Source organism: Pseudochaenichthys georgianus, chromosome 21 (genome assembly GCF_902827115.2).
Source record: "Pseudochaenichthys georgianus chromosome 21, fPseGeo1.2, whole genome shotgun sequence".
Taxonomy (NCBI): Eukaryota; Metazoa; Chordata; class Actinopteri; order Perciformes; family Channichthyidae; genus Pseudochaenichthys; species Pseudochaenichthys georgianus.
This window is the reverse complement of record NC_047523.1, coordinates 23,648,875-23,667,600: the sequence shown is the minus strand read 5'-3', so window position 1 is coordinate 23,667,600 and position 18,726 is coordinate 23,648,875. Positions and strand designations below refer to the sequence as shown.

Genomic DNA, 18,726 nt, shown 5'->3' with positions numbered 1-18,726 from the left:
CTATAATAGTGTTTATAATCTTTATAATTCAGCACATGTAATGAAAAAGTGAAAGTACAAGCCAGAGAGTGGACACACCTTTATTGATTGATAATACAACTGAGAAGCATTCCTCAGACAGTCAGGCACACAGGTGACTTTCTGTATGAGGAAACATTATTTAGAAATGGTTCTAAAAATAGCCGCTGTGACTAGCTCAACAGTTGGATTTCATGGAAAATCAGCAGCACCTGTTTATCTGCATTTATGTGACAGGTGGGCTCTGAGGGGCTATCACAGGCTCAGCGGCTGCAATCTCATGAGACCACAGGGGTTTGAGAGGACATTTATTTTTTCATTTTTGCATCAGTGATGCCGATTAAATGAACACACATTTTGTAATTGCTTGTTATTTCAGCAACAGTTATTTCAACATAAAGCAAATAATACCCAAACACCACCAATGACGAATGTATATTTTGACAATCTTACATAATGTGAATAAGCCTTTTCCCCAAAAAATGATGCAAATATTGTTAATGCTTTGCAGCACATGCTTACATTCGCCACTATCAGTTATCAGACACTTCAGGGAACATTGCAGTGGGTACAGCATCTCATGCTGTCCAAGCTAAAGAGAAGATACAATATGCTTTTGTGAGAATTACCGAGTGTGCACAGTTGTGATTCAGTCAGTCATCTTCGTCTGAGCTTTTTCCCAACTGGTCACTCCCATATTTAATGTAGTCAAAGTCAGGAAACCTCATTTTGAGGTCAATCCAACTGGTGCATTTGGTCTTCTTCTTACCGTTGAACGTCACCACAAAGTTTTTCACGTGAAGGGAGGGGCAATCGATTCCTCGGTAGAGCATCATGGAACCCCATCTCTACAACAGAAATCAGGTTTTCTAACATGAAGGGGATGATATGGTAGAATACAGCATGTATACTAGCATATTTTTAGATGATTTTTACATTTGCACTAAATGCCATTTGTGCTCTCAGCTGAAATAGAATTTGGGAGGAAAATGGCGACCAGAGAACACGTGGCAGTCCTGGCCTTGAATGAAAATATATGGAATCATCTGGTTTTAGTTTACATCTTATGGATTCTGACTCATTTCTCCCTCACTTTTTAAGTGCAGATGAATGGTCTCATTTCCCACTTCCCACTTATTCAGTTTAAAAACAAAACTGGTCCCTCTAAGTGAAATATGCAGCCTTGAGGCTGTAACTTCATATTAAGTGAAAAGAAAGCAACACAGTGTGTTTCCCAAAACTTATAACAATGCTGAATACACTTACCTGTCCACAGTCTTTGCATGCTATGTAGTCATTGGTCTCAGTCTCAGAATCAAAATGCCGCTCCTGAAGAGTAGTGTTTTCTCTCTTGATGAACAGTTTTCTAAACAAAAAGGTTAGTATTTAATATGATGTTGGATACATTTGATATGCAGGCATTGTAGAATTCCTCATCAGAACATCAATCCAACTATGGTTATTACATCATAGAATAATATAAAAAGTCGACTTTGTATAGTAATCATTACCTGAACTCTAATGAGACATTGACTCTGTGCACGTCGACCATCTCGATGTCCTCGCCGGTGCAGACATGCTTGCTGCAGCTTCGGCAGCTAAACTTCACTTCACCCTTCTCAGTCTGCATTTGTTGTCGCTGCTTCTTTTTCATTCGCATCCTCCCCTCCATGATAGCCTGCATCTGATACTCGAGCATCTGAGGGAAGGAAAAAAAAACATTACTGAGAGCGGTCTTATGTCAGCAGCACCTGTATGTGCATATGTATATGCAAGAGTGTATGAATTAACATATTCATTCTTGAGTTATGGTCAAAAACGTTGTGATTGTTGTCACACCTCTAAACACCATCATCTAATAAGTTTTTCTTGCGCCAGATTTAAAATAAGTTGACTTAAATCCCTTAAGTTTATCTGAGCTATGGCACTCAAGAATGGACATAAAGAAGGAAGGACACAGTTTTAAGTCGACGTACCCTTCTGTCATAGTCTTCTTGTTTTAAGGTTCTGATTTTGTCGATGGCTTTGTTCATCATGGTGATGCGGTACTCATTGACACACTCCTTCTCGGCAACTCCAGAGTTCTTCACATCGACCAGTGTGTAGCTGCTGTCCTCAGCTCTTCCTCTTCCTCGAGCCTGCAAAAGGTTATGATAAAGTCAATGGTAAGCAACCACCAATATTTCATTGGTGCCTGTCCTAATGAAAATACAAGTGATAATCTGCAACACACAGCACAGGTTATTATTATTATTATTATTATTATTATTATTTGACCACTGAAATCACTGACCTGAAGCATAGCAATCTCATTGGTCACGAGGCCGTATCGGATAACAAAGTTGCACGCTGCGATGTCCAAACCTTCCTCAGCCACTGTGGTGGCAATCAGCAAGTTGACTTCACCGTCGCGGAATTTGGTCAACACATCCCTTTGCTCTGCCTAATATATACACATTTGTATTTAGAGGGTTAGGTATGGTATGAATTAGATTTGAAGTGTGAGACAAATGTGCTGCAGTTTGTGTAATGTGTACTTACAGAGGTCATTGGTTTTACAACGCTCTGATCTCCTGCTCCGATCACATGGTAGGCTTTCACTCCAACATCAGCAAACTTGGGGTTTTCCTGAATCCATTGGCTTAGAGCAATGGCACTGCGTCGGGTTTTGGTGAAAATGATGCCCCTGGCCTTATCTCTGCTAGTGAACTCATGCAGGACTTTACCTCGTAGTTTTGACAGGCTGTCATTTTCAAACTCTGGTTTCTCTGACAGCTGCTTCAGGTCCTTCTTCTTCCCTGCAAGACACATTTCAAAGAAAAAGTAGTTCATTCTTTGCATCATTTTAGAAGTTAAGTCATCCATTAATTTCCTTCTTTAAGACTTGTTCAGGCATCAGGTGCCTTTATTGTAGAGACAGAATTAAATCAGGGAGACAGAGGGGAAGGGATGCTAAGCTAAGCTATCACTAAGCCTTATAGTGTATTTGCAAATATGAGTAAACCCATTATTTTTTATCTATGAGCAAGAAAACATTCTGATTAAAGGACATACAGTATGAGTGTATTGAAACAAAAAGTCACAACAATACCTTCAAACAAATCGAAGAGGAATTGCTCGGTTTCTGTGGTTTTTATGACTAGCTCGGCATCTGGTGATTTTTTTTTTTTTTTCTCTTCCTCCTGGTATTCGGTCAGGAAATTCAAGGCATCACGCATGCGAATGGTGTTGCAGAGGTTCAGGCCCTCGCTGTACTGTTTGAGGTGCTCTGCACAAACCCGCACTTTCGGATTTTCTTCCGTTGCAGCTAAAATAGATTGAGACAAGTTTTTAGATCCAAGATGCCAGGTAGATTGCTCTCAAAAAGAGAAGTTGGGCAAAGGGTTTTTATAAAAGCACAACAGATTTTACTCACCTATCCGCTCTTTTTGAACAACCCACTGTTCATAGGTCTGAGAGCCAAGGTCAGAGGTGGGATTCAGCTCGGCATGGGTATGAATGTCATTCATGATGTTCTTGATGACATCACCAAAGGGATCCTGAAAGGACAGTGTTAACAGTGTTAATGCCATTCCTCACAGAGATACTGTATCAAAAAGCTGCCATGAGGCCAAACTACAATACCTCTTTTCTGTCTTCAACAGTTTGAATGCTTTTCCTTGGCTCCCTTTTGAATTTGCCAAGGTCAGTTGTCATGATTTTGGAAGCATCCAAGTTTGCACAAATCTATCAAAGAGAGACACATACATGCATTGTTGGAATTAATCAACATCAGACATTGATGCATGTCAAAGATAGTTGAAGCCAAAGGGCTGTTTTCAATGTTGGACTTTTGGCAACAAGAAACGTTATGGCCTGTGCAGGGGTCGGATCTAGACAAATATTCATGGGGTGGCAAGAGGGTGCCAGGAGAATTTCAGGGGTGGCATCCCCTGGCAGAAGTATATGCTGATTTAATCTCAGTCATATCAATCAATGTTAACTTGGAAAGCCACAATATTAATATTTTAACTCAATAACATTAGGTGACATTATTGTACCAAATCTATGCAGACTGCTGCAATAAGTACATTAATTAACTGTCTCATCGATGTTTGTCTGTATAAATATGATAATATTAACAATCATATTATTCCTATCAGCTGTCAATCACTGTTATGATTCACATATTCAGTGTTATTATTAAATAAACTATATTTTTTGGAGGAGATAATGATGAATGTTCCTCAAGATGCTTGCTCACCCTCCTTCAAATTTGAAAGACAAGTAATTACTATCATAAATCAAAATAATCAAAAGAACAGTTCAGCGCCCCACAACTTCATTGCAAACAGTTACAACCTTGACTTTACATCAGAAAGAACAAACATTAAAGAAGTGACTAACTGCATCAGTTAGGGTTAAAAAACGTGTATTCAGCTAAAACAAACATCGCTGCAGTTATTATCCAGTGGAAAGTCCTTACCTACTGGCCTAGTTAAATCAAAGTGGTTACTTTCTGTTGGCTGGGCAGTGTAGTTTTACACATCGTCTTATTTTTGGGGGCAGAACCCCACAAAGAAGAAAAATATTATACACACGTAAGGTCATCATCTTAACAGTTTATTATTCTCATCGACTCATCCGTGAGCAGAGCATCAAGTTGGCATGTCTATAACAGCTGAATGTGGCGATTACTATCTTGATCAGCAAAACGCCTCACAAACTTATTAAGATTTAAAGCTATGGTGCGTTTTGATTCAATGCTGAGTACAGCCAAACTTGACAGGCTCTTCTCTGTCATTGTAGACCGCAAACGGTGGCGGCTCCAGAGTATTTGTGTTGGGTAATCTATGGTAGGGCTAACCCATACAATGGTTGGCTCGACATTTGCAGTGAAACGCCACGCGTGAGGGTTAGATTATTTCCCTGTCTCAATCCAAATTGAACTGTATGAAATAAAAAGGCACATTTGTCTTGTAATAAATAAAAAGGGCGACCTGGAGCCAATCCTGCAATTTCCCCACAGGTGAAAGAGTTGACATGCTGAAAACCCAACACCTGCAGGGGGGTCTGGGGGGATTCTCCCCCAGGAGATCTTTTGAAATACTAACATAAAATACACATTCTGGTACTCTCTTGAGAAGAAAAATAAATAAATCTATTACTACACGACATATTTAAAAAAATGAATAGTATTTAATTTTTTGTTACTTTGTTCTGAAAGCTGAACCTGCTGCTCCTCACAGAGAGAAGAGGGAAGAGCCTGTGAATTACTTTACATTGTGGATAAGGGTGGATAGCCCCCATTGTTCTGTGTGTCAAAATGAAAGACAGCCCACACACCTATCAATCATCAAACCGTGGGGTCTTATTTCATTACGTGTTGATTTCTATCAACACGTAATGTTGTATCGATGTATCGGGACTTCCTGCAACAACACCACGCCGTTATCGTGATTCTGATTGGCCAGAAGACATTATCAAAGATGTTTTATTGAGAAGACGATCACTACGTGACAAAAGTTTTCAAAACCGTTTCTAGTCTTCAGTATTTCCAGACAAGTGGCTACTGAAATCAATCTTACTAACTGCTGTCTGTGCAATTTACTCCGCGCGAGTTGGCGGACTTTATTTTGCTTACCTTAACATAATTTTTCATGGTGGGGCTAAGCCATTTCTTGGTATGGCTGTAGCCTACCCCAGCCATACCCTGGCGCCGCCACTGACCGCAAATACCTCATTCCTTCCGTCTACTTGGATCCGAAATGCTTCTCGTTTTGCGCTGTCCCCCATTCAAATGAAATCGCCGCCAATCATATTTCCACGCTCGTTCCAGGGCCCGGAGGAGGGGTTACAAGGCTCGCGTCTTGTGCTGCATTCACTTGCACTCGGACATTAGAGATTTTCTCTCATAAATGTCCGATGAGCCACAACTTTTTTTTAAAAACAAAGCTGCCAACTGGGGTGGCAGCTGGGGTGGCAAGGCATTTTTCTGAGGTGGCAGCTGCCACCCCGTGCCACCCTGTAGAACCGCCACTGGGCCTGTGTGAGTGCAGGCATTGAGGGGAACATTTGAACCAGCTTGGCAGGATGAACAGGATCTGTGATGACTAAGGCGGATAAACTGAGCTACGATTAAGATGAACAAAAGATTTAAAAGTGAAACTAAATTAAGATGATGTTGTTTATCATGCACACACAGCAGTAAAATGTAATGAAATGATCATTGCCAAACAAGATCAAATAGTGATTAGACAAAGGGTCTCCTTGGTGATTTCCGAGGCCATAGTAACTATAGGTTACTTACGTAACCCCAGCACTCAGAGTAACATGTAGTGAGATGTCTCACTATGGGATGGGCCTCATCGCGGAGCAAACAGAAGCATCAATCTCATTATGCCAATCCTGATTGGCTGGTGATCTTGACGTCAGCGTCAGGGAATCCACCCCCTATAAGTAGCTTGCGCTAAAATAAGCACCTCTTCTCGCTTCACCATAGCAAGGAGGGCCGTCTGGTGAGACATCTCACTACATGTTACTTTTAGCCCTGGGGTTACGTAAGTAACCTATAGTTCTCATTCATAACACTCCGTTCAATGTCTCACTATGGGATATTGTAGCTCCCGTATTGCCAGACGAGCTTATCTCGAAATTCACCAAACCAACCAGAACTTAACAGGTAGAGCTCTGACTCAACAAGGTGCCCAGCACTGCTCGGGCCACACTAGGAGCAGAGACATCTAGCCTGTAAAAGTCGACAAAAGTGAGCGGCGAGGACCAGCTCGCCGCTGCACAAATGTCTTGGATGGAAACACCCTTGAACAAAGCCCAGGGTGTAGCCAGACCACGAGTCAAATAAGCACGCAGACCCGAAGGTGCCTGCAAACCCTGACTCGTATAAAGCAATTGCCTCCACAATCCAGTTGGAGAGCCGTTGCTTAGTAACGGGCTTGCCCTTCTGAGGGTTAGCCCAGGACACAAAGAGTTGGTCATTATGACGAAACTCTTTTGATCTGTCCATATAGGTGCGTAAAGCACGGACTGGACACAGCAAATCCGGCTGCTGTTCCCCGGAGGAACACAGCGGCGGAGGAAATGCCTCAATGTCAATTGGGGTACATGAACCAACCACCTTAGGTATAAAGGCAGGGTTGGGCTTCAACAACACTCTCGTTTGCCCTGGGGCGAACTGAGTGCATGAAGGATGTACAGATAGCGCATGAATGTCACTGACTCGCTTGGCGGATGCCAGGGCCAGTAACAGCACTGTCTTGAGTGACACGTGCTTCATGTCAGCTTCTTCAAGGGGTTCAAATGGGGTTAGAGTGAGCCCATTTAAAACCACTGCCAGGTCCCATAAGGGCACCAGTGACCTGGAAACAGGGAGGATCCTGCGAGTCCCTTTCATAAAACGGAAGACCAAAGGATGTTGGCTAGCCGTCTTTCCTTCAAAGCCCACATGGCATGCAGCAATAGCAGCCAGGTACACTTTGATCGTAGAGAAAGCTCTGTGTTTATCAATCAAGTCCTGTAGAAATGATAAAATCACCCCGACAGGACATTGAAAAGAGATGTGCCCTCTTTGAAGGCACCACTCCTCAAACACCCTCCACTTACAGTCATAGAGAGACCTGGTGGAGGAAGCTCTCGCACTCTGAATAGTGTTTATCACCTTCTGAGGGAGTCCCACTGTATTCAGATTGTACCACTCACGGGCCAGGCCCATAGTGCCAAGCGCTCTGGGTGTGTGTGAAAGATCGCCCCCCCCCGCCTGACACAGTATGTCCCTGCGTAGTGGGAGCTGCCATGGCTGCCCGCCAGCCAGTACATTGCAGGCCAGTGAGGAGCTATCAGGATAAGTGTGTGGCGTTGTTCCCTCACTCTGGCCAGAGTTGGGGGTATCAGAGCCAGGGGTGGGAACGCGTACAGAAGGCCCGGAGGCCAAACGTGCGCGAGGGCGTCCACGCCTAACGGAGCGTTTAAATCAAAACAGGTAAAGGAGTTTTTATGTACAAATGACATCCTGTCTAAACATCAGTCAGGATTCAGAAAGAAACACAGCACCATCACTGCGACAATGAAAGTGGTAAATGACATTACTAGTATTTTAGATAATAAGCAGAGTTGTGCAGCTCTGTTTATTGACCTTTCCAAAGCGTTTGACACCGTTGATCATCGCATTTTAAAGCAGAGGCTACTCAGTATTGGCATATCCAGCCTTGCAGTGGGGTGGTTTGTGAACTACCTCTCTGAAAGGTCCCAATGTGTTCATTTTGATGGACTGTCTTCTGAGTGGTTAAACATTTCTAATGGTGTACCACAAGGTTCTGTTTTAGGACCACTTTTATTTCCATATATATTAACAGCGTAGGTGATAATGTGGATGAAGCTACTTTACATTTTTATGCGGATGATACTGTAATGTATTGTGCAAGTCCCTCCATTAAAGAGGCTGTTGTTAAATTACAGGCTGTTTTTAACACTATTCAGACTCAGCTCTCTGAATTAAAGCTTCTTTTAAATGTGGATAAAACTAAAGGTAATGCTCTTTTCAAAAGCAAAAAAGATACCAGAGCCTGTTTTTGATATTGTAACTACGCAAGGAACAAAACTTGAAGTTGTTGCCTGTTACAAATACCTTGGTATCTGGCTTGATGATTGTCTTACTTTTAAACTTCAGGTCACTAATCTGCTTAAAAAGCTGAGGGTTAGGCTAGGTTTCTTCTACAGGAACAAGTCCTGTTTCTCATTTGAAGCCAGGAAAAGGCTAGTCACTGTGACCTTTTTACCTGTGCTGGACTATGGTGATTTGATATATATGAATGCACCTGCCCATTGCCTGGAAAAGTTAGATGCTGCGTATCACAGTGCTCTGAGATTTGTTACTAACTGTAAAGCACTTACTCATCACTGTACTCTGTATGCCAAGGCAGGTCTGCCTTCACTAACTGTACGGAGGCTCAGTCATTGGTACATGTTCATTTATAAAGCCATGTTGACCCAGGAAGAGTGCAGTCTGTGCTGGGCACAACATGCTCTTCTCTGTGTTTATTATGAAACCCAGGTTGAGCAGGTGCTTTACGAGGACATTTGTCTGCGTAATAGCCTCCTGCTCCGACTGTGCGAGAAGCAGCCAGTCGTCTTGGTAGGTCGCCAGGCGAATACCCTGTTGTCTTAACGGGGCTATCGCGGCTTCCGTACATCGTACAAACACTCTTGGACTGAGAGACAGACCGAAGGGAAGTACTCTGTATTCGTAACAGATCCCCTGAAATGCGAACCTCAGATATTTCCTGTGTGGGTAATATACTGGGATGTGGAAATACGCATCTTTCAGGTTGACTGATGTAAACCAGTCGTTTTGTCGCACGAGACGCAGCAGAGATGTGTGAGTGAGCATTCTGAATTTGTATCTTTTTAGATATGTGTTCAGAACCCTCAAATCCAGTATTGGCCGAATCCCGTTCCCTCCCCGTTTGGGAACGAGGAAATACCTGGAATAAAAGCCGCTCTGACTCTGCTCGGAGGGTACTATAGATATAGCCCTCTTTTCTAGAAGTGAGAGGATCTCTCTCTCTCTAGAATATGGGCTGACTATCCTCGGGCTTGTGAATACAGAATGCCCGAGAAGCGAGGGGGGGTGACAGCGAATTGGAGTCTGTAGCCCCGTGTTACTGTCTTGAAAACCCAAGCAGATGTTGTGAGCATCTCCCACTGTGTGCTCCTTAGAGCCAGCGGAGATGTCATGTCTCTTAGCCTCTGAGTCTCTATTTGTTGTGCTATGGGGCCCTCTAGTGTCTGAACACGGTGGTACCCCATTTCGACAATCCCCACCGACACTGCGCATGTGCATGACGGTGGTGCCTTCACAACCTCAGCCAGCACTGCGCATGCGCGTGACGGTGGTGCCTTCACAGACCCGTCTATGATCCGCCTTTTGAGAGAGGCCGTAGCTGCTCTCAGAAGGGGAACAGTTGACGGACTGTTTATTGTTTTTATTGTTTTTCTTTTCATTTTTTTGAGCTGCGCCCTTGGCCTGAAGCCTGGATGCGTCAGCGGAAAATGGTTTATGTGAGACTTGAGGATGGTGTTGAGGCATCTCTCGAGGCAGCGGGAACACATCTAGAGCTGGGGAACCGTGGACTTCCAGATCTGTCACAGAGGGGAGAAGGGGGGGCTGTCAGGCCGCCCGCTTCTTCTTCCTCGACTGCTGTGAAGGCAGCGGCTGGACCCTTCGAGGGAGACAGAGGTGGAGGGCCTCGTCCTCCTTCTTTTTCGACTCGCATCTCCTCTGCATGGAGGCGAGAGCGGAGCCGAAAATTCCCTCGGGAACGATGGGCATGTCTAGCACATCCTCCTTTTCCCGGTCTGGGAGGTTGGTGAGGTTGAGCCATCTAGCTCTTTCCTGCACCACCATGATCCCCATTGCCTTGCCCGTGGCCTGGACGGTGCAGCGTTGAACACGAAGACACATGTCTGTGATCGCGGCCATTTCGTCCAGAACGGCCGGTCCAGGATTGCTTGACAGATCCTCGCAGAGCTCCGCTTGGTATGCGGTTAGCAGCGAGGAAACGTTCAAAGCCCTGGCGGACAACGCTGCGGCTCGGTAGGACCGTTCAGTCATGGTCGACTGGAATCGGTCCGCCTTCGCTGGCAGCGTGGGGTTCCTGCTTGGTGACGGGACCAGCCTCGGTAGGAGGTGGGCTGCCACCAGCGGTTCCATGGGCGGTATGCGGAGCAGGCCGAGCCACTCCATACCGTCACAGTCTAGGGAGGAGGCACCCTGGATTGGGGCCTTGTTGCTAAAGGGCCGGTCTCTCCACGAGACCGACACCTCATCCAACATCTCCGGGAAGACCGGAAGGAGTTGCCTCTTTGTCCTCGTTGCTTGGGGGAAATGTTTCCCCTCGTAACGGGACCTGGAGGTCTCCTTGGCCATTTCGGGCCACGGGATGTCTAGTCTGGACGCGGCACGCTGACACACGGCCTGCAGGTCCATGCTCAGACAGGGCGAAGCTGGTGTGCTATCGCCCGGGAGAGCAGCCATCGCTCCCGGCTTTGCAGCCTGAGCCGATGACACGAAGATGTCGTCTTCTTGCTCATCCGAATCAGACAGGAGGAACTCAGAGGCACCCTCTTCGTCCTCCATATAATCCAATTCCAGGACATCCTCCGCGGGTGAAACCATGGTGAGGTCCAGCCGGGAGCCCCAGCTTGGTAAAGTGTGGGACTCCGTTCCCGCGTCTCTTGCCGCCACCGGGTCCCAGCCTGACACGGCGCGGGACTCCGGTTCTGCAGCTGCCGCTGTTGATGAGCCCCAGACCGACACAGTGCGGGGCTCAATCTCTGCGGCGGACGCCCCCGCATCTTGATTGCCAGCCGGCAAATCAACGGACATGAGGGGGTCCTAACCGTCGGCGGAGGCTCTTTACGGTGAAGCGGGCACAATGCCCGCACGAGCCGGGGTTGTCAATAGCCTCCTGGGCGTGTTCCAGCCCGAGGCAGGACGAGCAGACCTGGTGTGAGTCTGTGCCTGATATTTTCAACCCGCAGCCGCAGAGTCGAGCCTCCGAGTCCCTGACTCCTCTGGTGTGAGGGAGAGAGGCGTCCATCTTGTTCGCCGCGTGGCGTGAAGAGGACCCGCTCGTAACAGGTATCCGGAGAAAAAAAGAACGGTGTAGATCTTTTTTCTCAAAGAATATTAACTGGTGTGTTAATATTTTTTAATCTTTTCCTCCTCTGTGAGAGAAAAAGAAAAAACGTCCTCGCTACCGTGGTGTCGGTAGTGAGGGAAAGCAAGCTAGCAACAGGTGTGTTGTTAGCTTGAAAAAATCAAAACCTTACCTTAATTTCCGAGGAAAGAAACGGCGAGGTCAATTCTAATACTAACTGGTGTGTTAGCATTAACAGTCTTCTTGCAAAGCAGAAGAGTAGCCGGCGAGCGCCCGTCGACCGAAAGTTAGCTTTGGGTTCAGTCTGTGGACTGTTAAGCTAGCCCGGCTACCATCGAGATGTGCTCTGAAGCGAGAAGAGGTGTTTGAATGACGCATGCGACGTAGCGCAAGCTACTTATAGGGGGTGGATTCCCTGACGCTGACGTCAAGATCACCAGCCAATCAGGATTGGCGTAATGAGATTGATGCTTCTGTTTGCTCCGCGATGAGGCGCATCCCATAGTGAGACATCGAACGGAGTGTTATGAATGAGAACTACTATTATTATAGTAGATGCATAAGAATGTAACATGTAGTTTATATGTCATACACATAGGCTAATATGTCGTCTTTGCTTCTATGGAATCTGAGTATAGTAGTTACGCGCAGTATGTGGTCCTCAGCTTTCTCCATTTTGGTGGCCCCCCCGACCCCTGGTGAGGCAGTCAGGCCCAGAATCTGAGGGAGGGGCAAGGTCTTCTTTTGCTCTTTCTTCAGCCTTATGTTCTTGTGCTTCTGCTTCAGGTATCGCATCATTATGTGGTTGTACACTCCCCCTTTCTGAGTGTGGTGACACTCATCTATCACGATCAGTGTCAGATCTACAAGAAGAGAAGACGTGAAAACCAAGCATATTAATGAATGTGTTGTACAGCAGAATGGTACAATCTTGATGCAAAATAGTCTAGTTGTAACAAGAATTATTGCCTTGTTGTTGTATGGCTCGGCCAACCAGTACAGTTTGAGTTTACATCCATAGCTTAATCATTTGATCCTATTGGAAATGTGTGTAATAAAAATGATTTAGTTTTGTAAGGTCACAGCGACTTGTTAACCAAATTCTTATCAGTTCATCTTTGTGTCCACGTGCCACATTTGAAGAAATTCCCTACACTGCTTGATATATCGCAGTCACAAGAATGGGACAGACGTGATGTCACCAATGCAGAGGGATAAAAAGCAACGTGGAGGAAAAGAATAACAAAAATGACTGGTAACAATATTGTTAGGCAAGATTACTGCTTGCTTTCCAATAATATTTCCATTTCTCCATTTCATAGTATTACATTACTGTCCTGGGACTACACTTTTCTAAAACAAGCAGTGCTTTTTATATGTCCTTTGTTTGTGTTTCTCAAATAAATAGAGGTGAATTTTACTCACAGATTATAACAACTTTCTGTAAGATAGTTCCTCCCACACAAACCAGCACTTTTCTAGGAACCTGGCGCTGCAGTTTCAGCCACACAATGAACTCTTTAAAAATAGCGTTAACTTGTTTCCCATTTTTGTGTGAGAGGGGTGAATTATATTCATTCACACAAACAGTACAAGTTTAACCAGATAGACACAAATGTGTCCCCGGAGGAAAGGAGTATGGAGGAGTGGCAGCTTGATGTACTGTGGGTGATAGAAGCTCTCATGTGAATTTGATCAGCCACACACTGATGGCTTGAACAGACGTGTGGCCTGGAAGGCAGGAGATTGGAAAAAAATAAAAAAAGGACATGCTCTCAGGCGTTTCAACAAACAGCATATGTTCCACTGAGGTGGCTATTCCACCTTGGACTGGTGAGTGCCAACAAGAGTGAACAGCAGAGCCAGAAGACTTTGACAAGATCCTGTCAGGTATCATCAGGGGAGATGTTATGAATCCTCCGGATGGCTTTCTATTCCAAAACCTGTCAAAATCTGTCGAGGCTTAAACCAATACACTACTAAATGTTTTAGAAAGCCCCTCAAAACAGTGTTGTTGTGACCTTATTTCCATTTTAAATGCTTGCGTTTTGGACTGGTACTCAAGTTTACTAAAACAAAAATAAATGATTGAGCCAAGGAAAAGTAATATACATTCTTGTGTGAGAAGATTCTTTGTCAAATTATAGTGTAAATTCATACCACTCAAGTCCACCCCTTCGTCCTCTCCAGTGTTAGCCCTCTCCAGGTAATTCTCAAGGATCTGGGCTGTGCAAACGATGACGTCATTATTCTTCACGATCTCTGTGAAAGAGATTTTGAGCTGGGAGTCTCCGCTGACTCTCTCCACTTTGTACGTGTGCTTCAAAAATGGTTGGAACTCTGCATTAAAATGCTGCTCAACAAGAGGAACCTGCAGGACAACAGAGTAAAGCACATTTAACTGTATGACATCATGCTACAAATCTAAGAAATAACCTAAATAACTCAATAAAAGAAAACAAGAAATATCTGCATTTAGACAACGTTCCTGTGGATTTAGGGTGTTTGTTATAATCACAATAACTGCTGTTATGACTTTGTTGTCATCACAAGTTGTGGTATGATCGGGATGATTATGTTGTTTAAGGATCAGAGTGAGACGCTCCTGCTAAGACACACCTAGTTAAGTTTCATTTAGTTCTTCCCAGAATGAAACACTATGATCAGTGTGAGTAACATACAGTCACGGTTTCTCAAGCTGTTTACTAAATAGTTTTATATCTGGATTAGCTGGTGATTCACTCCAGTGCAGAGAAAATCATGTGAAGTAGTACCAAAGTGCAGGGGAATATCTAAACCTTATAGTATGTAATTTGTGGTGAGCTGACCCACAAGTATATATTGACTGACTGACAGAATCTTTTCTTTGGAATTGAAAAAGGACATAAGTAGGTCAACATTAAAGGGATAAGTAATGAGTCAAGTATACTGTACAGTACAAGACTTGGGTTGCTGTACCTTGTTAACCAGGATGATAACTTTCCCTGAACACCCCTCTTTCCTCCTGTGGTCCAGATGTTTTTTGGTGATATAAACGGCAACTCTGGTTTTACCACTTCCTGTCGGGAGGCATATGATGATGTTTTTCCCCTCCAAGGCAGGTCTAGCCACATTCATCTGATAATCTCGAAGAACAATATCATCATTTTCTGGTCCTCCGGCTGCTTCTACAGGATCTGTATTTCAGAGCAGAGGGTCAGACATGCAGACAAAACCTTCTAGTCTATGTCAGCAACCCACAATTACAAGGCATTACCAGCAGGAAGCGACTGTGCTTGTCATTGTTCGTGGTTTTAGTCTTGCGGTGGAATGTTTTTCTTAAAGCAGCTATAAAAAATGCCAACTAAACGATATGCACACACACTGAATTCATGGAATATGTTCTACCTTTAAACCATAAGCACTGAGTTTTCCAACTGTTCACTTTCATTGGTAAACCAACTGATTTAAACCACAATTAACACTCTGAACACTTTACAACACATGAATAAGTACTACTGTACGTGACACACATATACAATCATGTATAAGTTAATAAATAAACACTGTAAAGTATAAACATCATAACAATTCTATAGCTGAGTCACAGCTAAAGGGGGATAAGAGGCAATTTAACTGCCTAAACTTATACAAAAAAACAGACAGAGTACTTCCTTGCACCAGCTTACATCTGCATGTATTTATTAACGTTTTAGATTTTCTTGAGTTGAGTTTCATTTCATCACCTGTAATTCTCAGCAATGTTTTTCCTGTTCTTGTGGCCTAGCGTGGCAGCATTTTGTCTAATTTTCCTGAGTGCAAGGACAGTAAATTTGCTATGATCCACTTCAGTCAGACTTTAAGTCGCCGGCAGGCTATGAGTCATTTGCTCTTTCTTCTTGGCAGTGGATAGAACATGACTAAGGCACCATGCACAAATACGTGTACCCCCTTCTTTGCTACCTTCAACTCCAGATTCTACATTTCTACCTAGTTATGAGTTCAAACTCCAAGAAATTGTTTTCCCTTCACTGCAGACAGCTTTTAATTTCCCTTGTCAGCCTTGGTATGCCAGAGGTTAAAGTGCTATTTCCAGCAACTTCATGGGAGTAAATACGCATCTGTGCCGATGGCAAGGTAGAGCTTTAACAACAAAAGGAAGTAAACAGTGGCCCGTGTGGCCCCCCGAGTTTCACCAACAGATCCCAGATGCTAAACTTATTAGAGCTGGAAGTCAACAACCAGCTATGTCTAAAACCGTTCCAATAAGAACAGAAAACTCACAGGCCTATTTTTCAGTTTGATTTAGTGCGGTAGAATGAATCTTAGAAGAGTAAGAAAAAGGTTACACATGCATAAGTTTCACAATCTGGTCGAACAATCTTACAAGTAATCATTCCTGTTCAAACCTGACACTCTGGCCAGTCATGCTATTGAGACAAACTGTACTGTTATCTCAAGTTTAGAAAGTCAAAGACACTTCCTCCTTTTTTCATATTTTCTAAATATATCCAGTAGTCATTAGTCTCTATGCCTCTTCTTTTGTGTCTCTACTCTGCCTTGATTATTCTGAAGGCAATTATCTGTTATGCAAACAGAGAGTCGGAAAGGCACTTAAATGAAACCCTTCCTTTACAATGCGGCAATATAGCATATGGTTTTCATTTTGAAATGCTTGCTATGCTCTGTCCTCTTTGACCTCTGTGTGGTTAATCATGGTACACACATGGGACATATTCTTTGGTGTGGAGCAGGCAGAAATGTTCCACTTGCAGGATGTTCAAAACACACTCCTTCTACTTTTATGTTGCAATATCATCGGCTTATACACATAAAGCATATATTTATCTCGCTCTTGGTTTATGTTGACTGTGTATTTTTCTGGACCATAACTTGCTTTGTGAATACTGTCCTAAAAAAACATAAAAAGTATAAAATAAGCGTGAGCAGGGGTAAATCAGTCCCACCTGATGTTGAGGGCTCAACGCTGTCTGGCAGTTGTCTGGATTTAGCGCTCACCCCTTGGTACAGGTCTGAAAATATATCAATTAGGGTATAAAAAAATCATATTCAACAAATGCAGTACTTTTGTTTCAGCAAAAATCCATCTTTATAGATTCATATAAAACTTGAATGAAATGTATCTACATAGATAGACACCACTGAGGGTACTTGAGTAAATATATGCTTGGTGACCTAACCACATTTCCTTCTAGACATTATTAATGTCCAAATTCAGTTAATTGGCTTAATATGTTCAATATATACTAAATCAGGACTGCTGTAAGCTGTTATCCCTGAGATCTAAATATATATATTTTTTCACTTTGTTGAAAGAAACAGCTCTGTGAGACCTTGCTCTTCAGGAGGCTCGTTGGTAGAGCTGATGACCATAAACTCGGGGCTATCCTGGCTTCCAGCTGCTGCTTCACTTTCCATCGGTTCATCTTTCAGCAAAGGCAGTTTCCCAACTGAGGGTTATACAAAAAGAGATAAAACACACTTTGGTAGTACTATAATTAATCATTCCTACTCAACACAGATACTCAACATGTCCTAATGACATTCCCTGAAATGATTGTGTTTTATTGTACATAGTCACCTGTCTTGTCACAGTCAGATGACCCTCCAGTGAGCTCATACAGGTGTTTGTGATCAGTTCCACGCAGAATTTCAAGAAATTGAGAAAACCATCCAGGTCGACCTCTCACGATACTTCTCAGAAGCTCACGGGCTCCACCCCTGTTCCCCTCGTTTGCTGTTATAGTTTTAATCTATAACATATGACAATAACAGAAAGACTGGTTATGCAATCAGATTGCAGTGCAGTCGTCAGCAGAGGAAATGAGTGCATTCGTCTGCCATCTTGTGGTAAATCACCGCAAATACATCTAATGTACAATTTTTACAAAAGAGCTGGAAAAACAATACCAAGTTTTAATATTCATGTATTGACAGTTTTTACTACACCTGTACTGTGAATGCATAATTGTAAGGAATGTATTATTATTTTATATCAAGATCATGTGATGCTTATCAATCAATCAATCAATCAATCAATCAATCAATCAATCAATCAATCAATCCCATAAGAGCATCAGAAATACATTTGACAGCTCAACTTCACAACTTACTTTCTCAACGTCATCCTGGGTGATTAGTTCTTTAGCAGAACATTCGAGGTTCACCACTCCCGTCTTCATGTCCATAAGACTGGGAGAGAGTATTTCAATAAGCTTGACAAAGTAATCATTTTCTGCCTCTACTGCCGGATCAACAGGGTTGTCAGGCTGGATGCAGTCCGCTGCATATTCACAACCTGAATGTATCAAAGCGTCCACAAATGCTTGGAACCAGCCAGGGGCATGAGGCTTCCTTAAGACTGCGGAGATGAGGAGATCAGCAGCCGCTAACTCGCTAACGCTCCTGGCCTTTTGTCTGATCTGCTCCTTCTGGTCGTTTTCGATTGTATGTAATTGATCTAGAACCCGCTCCACCACAATGCGCTTTCGCAAACTGGGCCTAACGTCATCAATAAGACGCTCCTTTCGCTCATCGCTTTCTGAAGCCATTACGACTCACCCGACCGAGAGAACCGGGCACAGAACAGGCTACAGGCCGGCTTCACGGAGATACAACGACTGGCAGCCAAACTTATGATTCGCTCTATCAAGGAAAACGAAACCATTTCAGTTTCGTTTCTCCTAGTAATTAATATAGCCACTGGGGGACAGTATTGGAACATAATAAGTAATGGTTTGAACGTTCACAAAAACCTGCACACATGTTCATGCATTTTATAGCATAATATTACCCACTAAAGTTTTTCATAATTTACAGACTGTTAAAGTCTTCTCAGCAGTTAATAGGGCTTTGCATTCGTGCATAATTGTATATTACTCTTTGTATCAATATATTATAATATAAATATTGGGAAGTGTGTGGAATTTCTAACTATTTATGCTTTTATTAATGTTTTTTATTTATTTATTAATTTGTACTAATGATGCATTTAGTTAAAGGCTGTACACACCAATTGCCCCCTCACAGAGGTGTTTTTAATTTAGTGGCTGAT

At 43.4% G+C, this 18,726-nt stretch overlaps 1 protein-coding gene across 1 annotated transcript; it reads right to left on the bottom strand.

Moving 5' to 3' along the window:
• Nucleotides 1-64: 64 nt before the first annotated feature.
• ifih1 (interferon induced with helicase C domain 1) lies at nucleotides 65-18,320 on the bottom strand. Its single transcript, XM_034109619.1, has 16 exons — nucleotides 17,786-18,320; nucleotides 17,254-17,425; nucleotides 17,006-17,122; nucleotides 16,619-16,684; nucleotides 14,631-14,848; nucleotides 13,833-14,043; nucleotides 12,318-12,535; nucleotides 3,643-3,744; nucleotides 3,434-3,557; nucleotides 3,110-3,325; nucleotides 2,560-2,816; nucleotides 2,312-2,461; nucleotides 1,995-2,156; nucleotides 1,530-1,717; nucleotides 1,285-1,384; nucleotides 65-866 (listed from the first exon to the last, which is right to left on the bottom strand). The coding sequence occupies exons 1-16, from the start codon at nucleotides 18,221-18,223 to the stop codon at nucleotides 672-674; spliced, it is 2,934 nt and encodes a 977-aa protein (XP_033965510.1). The 5' UTR covers nucleotides 18,224-18,320; the 3' UTR covers nucleotides 65-671.
• Between the last annotated feature and the right edge of the window lie 406 nt (nucleotides 18,321-18,726).

Coding starts and splice junctions, on each gene's coding strand:
- ifih1 (XM_034109619.1), bottom strand. CDS start 18,223: ATGGCTTCAGAAAGCGATGAGCGAAAGGAGCGTCTTATTGATGACGTT. Junction 2,157..2,311: donor ATGAGATTGCTATGCTTCAG/GTCAGTGATTTC, acceptor AACCTTTTGCAG/GCTCGAGGAAGAGGAAGAGC. Junction 867..1,284: donor CATGCAAAGACTGTGGACAG/GTAAGTGTATTC, acceptor TTTCTGTTGTAG/AGATGGGGTTCCATGATGCT.